This window comes from Onychomys torridus, chromosome 13 (assembly GCF_903995425.1).
Source record: "Onychomys torridus chromosome 13, mOncTor1.1, whole genome shotgun sequence".
Lineage (NCBI taxonomy): Eukaryota > Metazoa > Chordata > Mammalia > Rodentia > Cricetidae > Onychomys > Onychomys torridus.
This window is the reverse complement of record NC_050455.1, coordinates 45627899-45640800: the sequence shown is the minus strand read 5'-3', so window position 1 is coordinate 45640800 and position 12902 is coordinate 45627899. Positions and strand designations below refer to the sequence as shown.

The 12902-nt window shown below is 42.8% G+C and overlaps 1 protein-coding gene across 1 annotated transcript in view; it reads right to left on the bottom strand.

The window, feature by feature from the left end:
- Positions 1 to 12902, bottom strand: part of Megf10 (multiple EGF like domains 10) — a 160263-nt gene that overhangs the window by 101182 nt on the left and 46179 nt on the right. The window contains exon 2 of the mRNA XM_036204707.1: positions 7874 to 8006. Within this exon, the coding sequence (XP_036060600.1) occupies positions 7874 to 7989 (116 nt within the window). The 5' untranslated portion in view covers positions 7990 to 8006. The remainder of the gene's footprint in view (positions 1 to 7873; positions 8007 to 12902) is intronic.

Below are 12902 nucleotides of genomic sequence, written 5' to 3'. Positions count from 1 at the left end.
CTTTTCCTCTCGATGCTACGATAATGTTCCCAAACTTCAAAACATATCACTGTGTACTCTGTACTTAAGTCACGGCTCTCATCCCAGGATTCCATGCACAACAAGACCTTTCATGAAAAGTTCTCAGCGTCAGTCATCAAAGAACAAGGTCAATAAGCAGAGATACAATCCCAGTATTCAGAGCCAACTATATCTCACTGATGATTTTGAAAAATCAGAACAATTGGAGTATTTGGCTTTCATGAGCTGACCCAACTTCCCAGGCAGAAGCATGTACAGTACACAAAAGTGACGGCCACTGTGAGTTCTTTACACTCAGTTCTAAATACATAAATAGGCAGAGATAATCAGCCTGAAGCAGTCATGTCAGCAGCTTGCTATACTCTAAGCGTTCTGTTCTCCATTACACTCCACTGATGCCTTCTTGGTAGAGTGGAAACGTGGGATCTTGTGGCCTGGGAAAGTGAAATACAGAGAACACTCGACACTCAATTCTATACTTGTTTATTTGAAGGCTTTTGCATGCTCCAGAATGTAATGTCTGCCTACAAGAAAATCACAAGAAGTTTCTTTTTCAAAAAATTGTTTTAAGTTGCCATTAAAATCTGCACAAAAACAAAATGGGATAGCATCACTGATTTACTTTCAGGGAAATAAATAGTTCATTAACAAGAACTATCAACAGGAGAACGGACAAAAGGAAGAAGTTCTAACTTACAGCTTGAAGTTCTAACATGAAACTGGTCTTGGTGATTGTTTTGTACCTGCATGTCAATGGGAGATACTTGGGATAATTATAATGTTTGATATATATATTTATATAATATTTGATATATATTTATATAATATTTGATATATATTTCATTTTTGGCATACTGCAATGTAGTACCTAGGGACATTTAAAGATACCCAAGAAATACTAGGCAAAAATAGCAGGGCCTCTGAGAAGATCATTGGGTTAGAGGAAAGCAAGTTTGTAATTCTGAGAAAGCAGAAGACCTTCCTCAGAATATCTTGCTGCCCTGGGCTTTGATTATCACATTTTAAACAGATAATCAGAGCTAGAATCTCTAACATACATGTAGGTGACTACTTCTTTTCTGTATCATCAGAGAGACCCTGCTGCTTCCCAAAGGCACAGGTTCAGGTGCAAGAGAGCCCCTGTTGGCATGAGGTGATTCATTTTGTGCAAAGAAAGAGACCTCTGCCAAAATATCAATGCTCTCAAAATGACATATCAAGCTACCAGTATTTTCTTCAGCGCCCAGCAGCATCTCAAGGTCCCCAAAGGTGCAAGTGCTGAGACTTCCTTGACAGTCTGTCTGCTCTCCTAGCCAGTTGCTTGTAAATAACGGAATCTTGAAGCCACATTATTATATCCCTGTTCCATCCCTCTGGGGACAGACCTATGCCATAGCTATGGACCTGCATCACCTACAAGAAAAATGAGCCACTCCCCACATGTGCTTTGAAATAAAAATGAATAGGAAAGAAAAAAACAAAAACAAAAAAGGAAATCCTTGCTCTAACAAGCCCTACTACATGGACTTTGTTGAACTAAATTAGTTCGTGAGAATTGGACATGACACAGAGTTCCCAGACACTTGCAAAGGACATGCTACAAAACTCAGTTTTGTATGTACTGGAGAGCAAAGCTGCTTATTTGTGCACTTGTGGGCACATGTGCATTTGTGTTCTAGTGCATGTGTGTGCCTAGGTGCATGTGGAAGCAGAGGTTAATGTAAAGGCTTGCTTCTCAAGATCCATCCACCTTGTCTTTTAAGACAGGGTCTCTCAGGCTAGGTTGGCTGGCCAGTTACCCCAGGAATCCTCTTTGCTCTGCCTCTTCAGTTCTGGGCTCACAAATGCCAACAAGCCTCCTGGAATGAATCTGTCCACATGGGCTGACTGACTGATTAAAACCTTGCTGACTGTAGAAATTGTAATTAGGTTCTTGGGCTACCACTAGCCCCATAAAGCCATTCATTGCCCACCTCTGTCAGACCTAAGATCCTGATAAATACATAAAACCTTTGGAATACTAACTTAACAAAACACTGCTCTCCCCCAGTGGAAGAGCTAAGAATGTTTTCTATAGTATCTGAGACCTATAGCTGAGATCCTCAACCGTGCTGTAACCTGCCTCTCTGATGTTTCTACCAATATATTTTTTAAATGCCCTGATTTGTGTTTTATTTTGTTCTGTTACAATAAAGAAGTTCATGAAGCTGCTTCTACCTTGGAACTGTGAAATTCGGGAACCTAAATCTGTGTTGTTTCTGGGCCATGATCACTCAAATTTGGCTCCAAAATAAACTCTTTTTCCTTTTGAGGTGAAAGCTGTGTTTGTGTGTCCACACAAGCATGATCATCATGTTGTGCTTTTTACATGGGTGCTGGGAGCTGGCTCAGGCATGTGCCACAAGTACCCCTTCCTCTTTCAGTTTTAAGGAAATTCTAAAGCACACTATGAAATTTGGTAAACAAACTTTTAAAATTAGAATTGAGAGAATTCTGCAGTAACTCTGTATCCACAGACAGCAGGCTTCTACTCTTTGTGGTCTTTGGGGTTTAGTTTGAGGGTTTGGGGTTTTCTTACATTATAATGACACAATGCATGCACTTTTGAAACATGAGATCACATTGTGAACTTTTTTCCATTGTCATAAATAGTCTTTGTCAGTGACTACACCTAACTTACTTAATATCTGTCATTGGACAATTAGGCTGCCACTTCTTGATGGGCCCACTGGCTGGAAGCTGTATGTTGACATCAGGAAGGAGAATGTCTGCAAACTGACCCATCTTTCCCAACAACCCCCTCATTACTGTGCCTTGGTCAATGTCTGGCTACTGTTTGAATCATGTTATCTCCTCTGCTAGAAGTCCAGGCCACCACACTGATCAGGAGCTGCTCCTTAAAGGCCTGAAAGGTGACAAGGGCCAAGTCTGCATTGTCTAGTACATTTCCATGTAATCTACTGTAGCTGTAGTTATCTTCAGACCTTCCCCAGGCTGGCAGCCACTCAGATTCAAATAAACACACAGACGCTTATATTATTTAAACTGTATGGCCTAATGGTTCAGGCTTCTTGTTAGCTGTTCTTATATCTTAAATTAAGCCATTTCTATTAATCTATAAGTTGCCAGTACCTTTAAATGTTGCTTCTCATCACAGCAGCTGGCAGCATCTCCCTGCCTCAGCTTTCCACTTCCCCAAATTCTCCTCCCTCTTTGTCCTGCCTATACTTCCTGGCTGGCTACTAGCCAATCACTATTTTATTTATCAATCAATCATCCACAGCAATCTACTTCCCGTCACAAGTACACTTCCATCTAGACTACTTCCCATTACAAGTACACTTCCATCTAGACTACTTCCCATCACAAGTACACTTCCATGTAGTCTACTTCCCATCACAAGTACACTTCCATCTAGACTATGTCCCATTGCAAATAACATGAGCTTCCAATGCTGGTGAGCCAGTCAGGAGTCAGCACTAACAATTGACATCAGCCCTTGACAAATCCTGCCCCTCTCACATTGCCCCTTCTCAGATGTCACCCCAGAACACTCCACACTTCAAACCCAAGTGGTGAGCAGAAAGCCCCTCTGCTAAAGGGATTCGATCCCTCTGCTCTCTGTGGCTTGTTTGTTTAATCTCCTCAAACACACAGAAACATATCATCATGATTTTAACCTATTAAGCCTCACAAGGGAGAAACCCCAGCAGGAATTAATTTAAGGTCACAGAACAGGAGGGGGCAAGCCATCATCACTTGGGCACATTCCAAAGTGGTTAATTACATTTTATCTGCCTGAATTATCTTGTTACTTCAATCAGATATGGTAATAATCATCATTTCTTCTCTCGGCTCACTTCAGGACTGCTGATTCAATTACTACCACTTCTGTACTACTAATTGGGGGTTTGGGAAAGGAACCATTTCCCCTCTTTCACGCCATCTTGATAAGAATCTAGTTGAACAAGCTGGAACTCCTGAAGCACAGGGATGGGAGGGAGCCAAGGGCTTCAGAGTTACTCGCTTTCCAAAAGGATGCCACGGAGGATTCCTTTGCTCACAGGCTCCCCCTGCACATTTTTCAGGATTTAATTTTCTGTCCTTTTGTTTTATGTGCACTGTCCTAAAATCCACAGTTGCTGCAGTAAAGCAAGGCACGGCACGATCTGAAAGCAAATGTTCTAAGATCAGTGGAGATACAGCTAGCAGGGCCCGACAAAGGGCTTGTGTTTGTGCTTCTCCAAAGTGAAGGTCTACATGTACACATGCATCTTGTTAAGATGCAGATTTTGACACTGTAGGGCTGGTGGAGCCTGAGAGCGCATCTTCCACAAGGTCACTCTGGGAAAGCAGGCTCCATTTCCTGGCTCTAAACCTCAGGGTACAGGTGGTTTTCACTGGGAAACAGTCTACCATGAGCCTCACTCAAGCCAGGCTACTAAGAACATGTCCTTGGAACGAATCTCCTCTTCTCACTTTTTTTTTTTTTAAATACCTGTACTACCTGCACCTTCACACATTTTTACATATATATATATATGTATCTAGAATGCATGTCTGTGTGTGTAGGTGTGTTGAGTGTGGTGTATGTATGTATATATGTGTATGTATGTGTGGACATGTGTGAGCATGTGTGTGTGTGTGAGAGAGAGAGGGGATGTGAGTGTGTGTGAGTGTGTGTGTATGTGTGTGAGAGAGTGTGTGTGTATATGAATATGGAGTTCAGAGGACAGATTATGGGGACTGATTTTCTCCTTTCACCATGTGGATTCTAGGGATTGACCCCAGGTCTTCAGGCTTGGCAGCAAGTGCCCTTAGCCACTAAGCCATCTCAGAGTCCTTCATTTGGTCATTTTAATTGATCTAACCTTTTTTATTTTATCAAAGCACTTTGGGTTTATATATATACCTTTTCTAGGAATCATCATCTTGAAGGAAACCATTTATCAACGAGGAGGTTGTGCCTTTTGCCTTCTTTCTCGTAGCAGGTAGAAAACCCACATCCCTGGGGCTCCCATCATCTCCTCCCTCTCAGTGATTATTTCAGGGTCGACTCCAGGTCCTACTGGGTGTAGAGAGTGTTGTGACCTGTCTCTCACTGTATCCGTAATTGGCCATCTCATTCACAATCAGAACATAGGTCCACTTTTTGATAATCGTCTGCTGAGTACATGCCACACACAATGTCCCAGACAGTGGGAATTACCCCTGGTGAACAAGACAAGACAGTGGGGTGCTGACAGCTTTGCTCAACTGTAGGTAAGGAATCAAATCTGCTCTTCCAAACGGTTCTGGTTAGAAGATCCCGCATTCCTTTGGGTCATCCCCTCAGCAACTTCCTATCTCATCATGCTGAACATCCCAATGCTAAATTCCCAGCCACTCCCAGGCACATGTTTCTGCCTGATTTCCTAAGCCCAAGGCTGTGGAACCACACAAACCCATGTGTTCTTCATTCAGCTCCCTTCTGCTGGTCTTCCACATGGGCAACAATACACACTGCGGGCTCTAAGTTCTGGTGGACCAGTTTCATATCACACTCAATACATTTTCAAGATCCATTGATTTGCCTCTTAGAATCTCACAAGCTTAACTCTTCCTCACACCTAAAGCCACCAACCACCAAGACGTTTAACTCGTAGTTGGTCCCTTTGTGGTTCTAAGTTTGATACAATGCACACACACACACAAATACACACACATACACACACATACACACACATATACACATACACACATACACGCACACACATACACACACATACACACACGTATACATACACACATACACGCACACACATACACACACATACACACACGTATACATACACACATACACGCACACACATACACACACATACACACACATACACACACGTATACATACACACATACACGCACACACATACACACACATACACACACATACACACACAATACACACACATACACACACATACACACATACACACACATATACACACATACACACACATACACACACATACACACATACACACACACATACACACATACACACACATACACACACATACACACACATACACACACATATACATACACATATACATACACACATACACGCACACACATACACACACATACACACACGTATACATACACACATACATGCACACACATACACACACACATACACACACAATACACACACATACACACACGTATGCATACACACATACACGCACACACATACACACACATACACACACACACACACACACACACACACACACACACACACCCCTGCATTCCAGACTCATCCCTACTCTTTCCGTAAGTATTTACTGCACACTTCCCTACTGAAATGTCTTAGGGGAGGCACTATTAAGATAATAAAGGTAATTAGTATATGCCTGTTTCTTTCATACTATATGACACTTGTTACTACCATAAGTTCATACAACCTTATATGACCTATTTTCTCTATGGCACAAAGTTTCATGATCTGTAACTTCACTAATTAATAAAGTAATTGTGTTTTGTTACCCAGATTCTATGCTGCCAACAGAGGTGGCAGCGAGCTCTGGTTCCAAAATGGAACTCGAGGTGGAAGACACCTGTATGTCCCCAGCACTCTGCTATGTGTTAATCGTGGTGCTGAGGGTGACATAAAGACACCACTGACAATTGGCATGATTGTGCTTCAGCCAGTACAGATGCACATCATGGTCTAAGTACTGGACAGTCTGCTTGCTTAAACCTTCCAATGAACAGTTACTTTGGGATAACAATCACGATCCGACCTTTCTGAGGTCCCCAGGCAGCTCCTGAGAACAGTGCAGCCTGCCCCTGCCACACTGTACCAGCACAGGACAGGCTTGGGCTGGTGGTTTCTGCTTCAGCAGAAACTAGAGGATCCCTAAGGGTGGCCTCTTGCTTGGTGCTTTTGCATATTTCCTACTGTGAATTGCCCACCTGGGTCCTCCATCTTCTATCCTCACATAATCTACCTGGTGCTACCTTCTCCAATGCCCCACTGACTGTTCTGATTGCAGTTCTGAGTGATCTGCAAGACACCAATTCTAAGCTATCTTCTATCTGTAGAAGAAACCTCACCCCACTCCCCACCCCCAAACTGCTATCCACTCACATCTTCCTGAGCACCTCAGGGGACACTCCCTCCATGTCTCCTTGTGTTCTTCCCTGTTCATCTGAAAATTGGGCGGGTCTCAATTTGTTTGATGCTTGGGATTTAACCCGAGACAAGTGCTTTATGAGTTACAGTCCTGCCCCACATTAACCTCACTCCCATTTTGAGGACTTGTTAAATTGCCTACTCTGACTTTAAACGGATTCTGTAGTGATGGCAGACTTTGCTTCTACTTGTGATCCTCCTACCTCAGCCTTGTGAGGAACTGAGATTGAAGTACTGTGCCATACCAGGCCTGGACAAGGCCTGGCTTAGACCACCAAGCTACCCATGGCACAGCTGTTTTAATCCCACACAGTTCAATGTGTTAGTAAAAAATGTTACCCTATGCTGTGTCCCACTGTTTGCTCAACATTCTCAAGCATAGGTTCAGCTCCTCAAATCACCACCTCTGGATAACTGCTCACAGACTTCCACCCAAACTCTAGTTGAGTTGCTAATGTCTCCCTCCACCTTACCACTGTACCCGTGTTAGAACCAGATGTTCACACACACATACACAAAATATGCATTCCAAGGACAGTAACATGACTCAATTTATTAAATTGATTTTTCACAGGAAAGTTATTTCAAAGCGTTTTCTCAAATTTCCATTATATGCATCAGGCCTCCGGTGATAACAGAATAGACTGCTCTGGCTGCTTTCTGAACAGTTACCTTTCCCAGTGGCTGCACACATTGGGGTCTTCCAGGTTAAGAGAGGATGCTGCCCTCATCCAACAGCACAACAGTGAGCAGATGAGGCCCAGGCATGAGTGTGAGAAAATGGTCATTTTCTTTGAAGAGCAATCTGCAGGAAGAAAACAATGAAATTGCATTAAAGTCACCAAACAGAATTGTTTCCAAGGGACTCACCACCAGTTGTCATTAGGGCTGAAACACACACAAGCCACCTATTGAAAAAGCTGGGTCACCAGATTTCTCCTGCTGGGAGAGAGAGGCGTTTCTTATGTGGTGCAGGGTGCCAGCCATTTTGTAAGTGACTGAAATGTGCAGATCGTCATTTGACAAAAGCTCTTCTGATCTATGCCAGCTGACGTTAAAGAAACCCACCAGAGCAACACAGCTTCTCTTGAGAGGCATAGTTCCTTCTGGAAGAAGAGGGCCTGCAGAGGAATCTGGTCTTGTTTGTCCCAAGAACACATTGATGAAACAGAGGCTCCTGTGAGTGTGCCTAGAGAAAGGCACCTCAGCCTCAGGCTGAGATTTGTAAAGCAATTCATTCCACGTGCAAGGGGCGCCATTCAATCCTGGGCACAACAAAAATGCAGATATCCAACACTGTACAGCTAGTACCCTTTCCTGCCCATGGAGATGCTTGGCGGCACAAGTTTCTTCACATAGCACTTTGGTTTTTCCAGCTTTTGAATGAAAACCCAATCAACTATCTTACGGCAGTTTCTGAAAATTTTACACCTGGGGAAAGTGTAAATCTGTGAAGACACAGTGGAGAAGAAAATGAGGCTCAAGCCTATGATAGCCACATATTTGGAAGCCTGGAAAACAGAGACACCGGTAGGAGGCAGGAAAAGATAGAGGTTCCAAGAAAGGGGTAAAGAGGTGAGGGAGGGCTGGGCGCATTTAGGGAGCTCAATTAATTCATGTAGGAGGAAGACAATGGCTGGGGGGAGAGAGAGGGAGGCTGTGGGCATATCGCAGTGGTTTTGCAAGCTATTGTAAAGTATGAGGCTTTGTTCAAACACAACAAGGAGCTACTTGTCATGCCCAAAGGGAAGTTTGGGACAATGGCTAACTGTGGTGCCTGCTAGCACACCAAAATGTAAGCTGACCTCCAGGCTCTCTCAGCGTCACAAATACCTGTTCCAGAACCCATGGGGCATCCTGGCTCTTCTCATCCCACCCCTGCCCTAAATATCTCCAGCTCATGGGCTTCCCTTCCCCTGGTTTCTCATTCCCATATGACCCTGTCATTTTGGCCATGTGCTGTCCTGGTTCTCCCTTTTGACTTCCTGTCTTGGCCCTCTCTCTTGGTTTCCTTTGTCTGCACACACTCTTATCTTTCCCTCTCATCCTCGCTCCCCCCACCCCTCTCTCATGGCGTGGTCCAGCCTGCCGGCCATGTTTAGTCTACTGCTTTCTCTCCCTGCTCTGAACTCTTCCAGATGTCTCTGGTTGTATTCTCCCTCCTATCCACAATAAAAACCTTCCCCTCAACCATACCTCCGAGAGGTCATGTCCTCACTTTATACACTACTAAAGTGTGCAGAAAGAGTGATTCCTTCCACATCTGTCAAGGAGCGGGCAGACAGACCACCGGGAGTGAACTAGAAAGCAACATTGGTTACCAGGGACATGAGTGACTCTGGAAGTGTTTTAGCAGATGGAATCAGCATGTCCTGGTCACTGTATGTAGGAATAATCAAGGAGGAAGACTTGGGATTTGGCCCTAGGGGAACCAGTCAACTTACCACTGGGTTCAGCTTGGATATCTTAAGATTGAGGCTCCTATTGGGTATTCAAGCAAAGCCACCAATGAGCATTTATCAACCTTGCACTCTGCAGACACTGCACCAGGCATGAGTGTTTCAGAGCTATCATGATATGCAATAGGAATTCACATGCACTCCTTCGCTGGCTACAACTCAATACAAAAGGCTTCCTTAGTGCACTGTGTCATCAACACATCATAGAAATGGACACAGAACTATTACAGGTTATGAGGAAGATAAGCATTGTCTTACCTATAGAAAACTAGCAACAAGAGGCCAGATTGTCTGATCAAAGCAGTTGTTTTCTGGGCTATACTAACTTTTCACACACCACAAGAAGTTTTCATACAGGGAATCAAATTACTAAATAATAACTTGGTGGCTTGAAAAGATTCTGTCATTTTGCTGCTGTTGTTAGTCATTACTAGTTTGTTTGATGATTCTGGGGTTGTAGCTGGGGTCTCGTACATACTTGGTAAGAGCTCTGCCCCTAAGCTACACTCCCAGCATGGTTTTAACTTGAAAAAATTTTGGTGAAAGGCTCTTGATAAATTGCCAAGACTGGTCTTGACCCAATTCTGAAGACCATGCAGGCCTTGAACTTGCAACCTTCCTGCCTTAGCCTCCCAAGTAGTTGAAATTGCAGACTTGAGTAGTCTTCAGGGTTGATAATGTTACTTAATAAATAAATAATAAGCATAGCAGAAAAAAACCTAAAAACTGAGATATGATAGAACCTTCAGATTCAAGAGGACAGAGGGGATGAAGGATATTCAATTCTTCAAGGTCAAGACTGGCCTCAACGACACATGCTTTAAGCACCTTCTAGTAAGTTACCCATCTCTGACTCCACAAGAGAGAAATCAAGTGGAAATATTTAAGGATGAAGGAAAACATCACGAATTTGCAGGATAATTAAACACAGTGTAAACCATCAAAAGAGGCTGTGAAATCTTTTAAAAGGCTAGTCACTAAATAATTCCAATATTTGAAGCCTAATTAGGTAGCCCAACTAAGACTTATGAATCAGTGCAAATTAATGATACTTCTCCCTGTTTCACATTATATAGCAGAGGCTTTGCAGCTGACTGTCATATCATCTAAGAAGCTCTTCTATGGAGAAGGGGATGATAACTCATGTTGAGCAAGACAACCACCATTTCCTCTCTGCTACTGTAGTCTACACACAGCACAGGCCTGTACGCCAATGACATCATCTTCACATTAACTTATCCAGGAAGCAGGGGCTCTGACTGTCCCCATTTTACAGCCGAAGATGTGGTTAGTGTTTCCCATGCCCACCAGAAAAAGAAAACCTTGAGTCTAGATGGTTGTAACAAATAAGCAGAGAGAGTTTGTTTTTTGTTTTTTGTTTTTTCTGTTCCATAGCTTCTCTTTGTCAGGATAAGTATTTCCCTTCAATAAAGTGTGAAATATGCACACTCAATTTCATTTTTTCCCTCAAAGACAAAAATGAAGGCTGGTTAACAGTAATCTGCCAATGACTCGTAAACAATTACCCCAAATTGGGAAGTTTATCTCCTGAGCCACCATTTCAAATCAAACCATCCATTTACTAATTAGAACTGTTTAGTCTGTAAACTTAGAAACTGCTGCATGCTAACCGAACTGCCAAGAAAAAGAAAGACTCCGTGTGTTCTCTTTTAATGTATAACTTGTGTCATGGATTGTCCAGTTTCTTTCCTTTGCACCCAAGGCAAATAATCTCTGGGAGGGGCTGGCTGGCCAGGCAGACTGCTGTCATCTTTTCCTTGCTTTGCTCTCTTTGAGTTATTTTGTTGTTGTTTACTTGCTTGTGGGTAGGTGTGGTGAGTGTGTGTGTGTGTGTGTGTGTGTGTGTGTGTCTGTCTGTCTGTCTGTCTGTCTACATGTCAACCTCAGGGCTGGTTTCATCAGGCATGGTTCCTATGGCCCCCTGAGGTGACAGGCCACAGACATCAACACAGACCCCAGCTGCAGCTGGACCATGGACCCAGACATGGCCCTCAGCAACAGCTCAGGCCCAGATAACATCCTGGCTCTGCATGGAAGCACTGGCCACTCAGATCAGGATGGCTCTGGCAGCAACATAGCTCCCAGACATCACCAAGGCCTCAGGTTGTGACCTCAACCCCGGGCTTCAGTGTCACCTTTGTTGGCAACACCAGCTTTGGACTTCAACACAGACCCCAGGCACAGTAGGGCCACGGACCCAGACATGGTCCTCAGCAGCTGCTGGTTCTGGACACTAGGATTGTTTGCTCATGTCTTCATGTCTGAACAGTAACTGATTCACCAGTCAAGCTACTACCTCAGCTGCTCTTTGCTTTTAAAATTCAGCCTCCAGAACTACCAAAGGCATGTTGCAAGAGACATTTGTGTAAGGGAAAATATCAGTACATTAAAAGGTCTGTATGAGGATACAGGCACACACCCATACACATGTTGAAATTAAAAAATGATCTAAAAAGGATTAAAAACAAAATAAATACTTAAAAATGGTATGACAAAAGCATTATATATGAGTTCATTGAAACAAAAACATAAAATTAAAATACTATTTTCCAAAAGATTTGTTTGTGTCTGTGTGTTTGTGTATGTAAAAATATGGCCTCTTCGTCACAAAGCATTTTCCTAATTAAAATCAGAACACCAGCTGATTTCCAGGATAATCTGTGTCCTAGAACAAAATGTCTAAAGCCAGGACAATTGCTGGATCAAGGCACAGGAAATCACACAAATGCACCTAGCTGGTTAAAACTCTTTGAGAATCATTCAAATGTTTTATGTGCAGCGGAGGGAGGAGAAATCTCATAAATATGCTAATAAACTAGAGATTACTATAGAAACATGAGATTTCACGGTAGTCAGAAACCTGGGTTGCCCTTTATTCTAACTTGTTTACTGAAAGCGCTGGTCTACAATCTTAAGGAGATGTTAATAGAACATTGCATATGCTCTCTGTATTTTATTTATTTTTCTATAGATTGGGGAATGGCTGTGAGCACTTTTTTCCTTCCTGCCCATTTCGAAGGAGGAAAAGTTCGATACATTTTCTCCTTATTTTTCCTATTTTGTGTCATCATCTTATACTAAAATTTTCCAATATTTTCTGTTTCAAAATTGAAAAAAAATACATTTCATAAACAGCACTATTTTCACCAAAAATAAATTTTCACCAAGTGGTGAGTGTTTCATTAAAATAGACATTTTGAGTACATTTAAAACTCTAAATT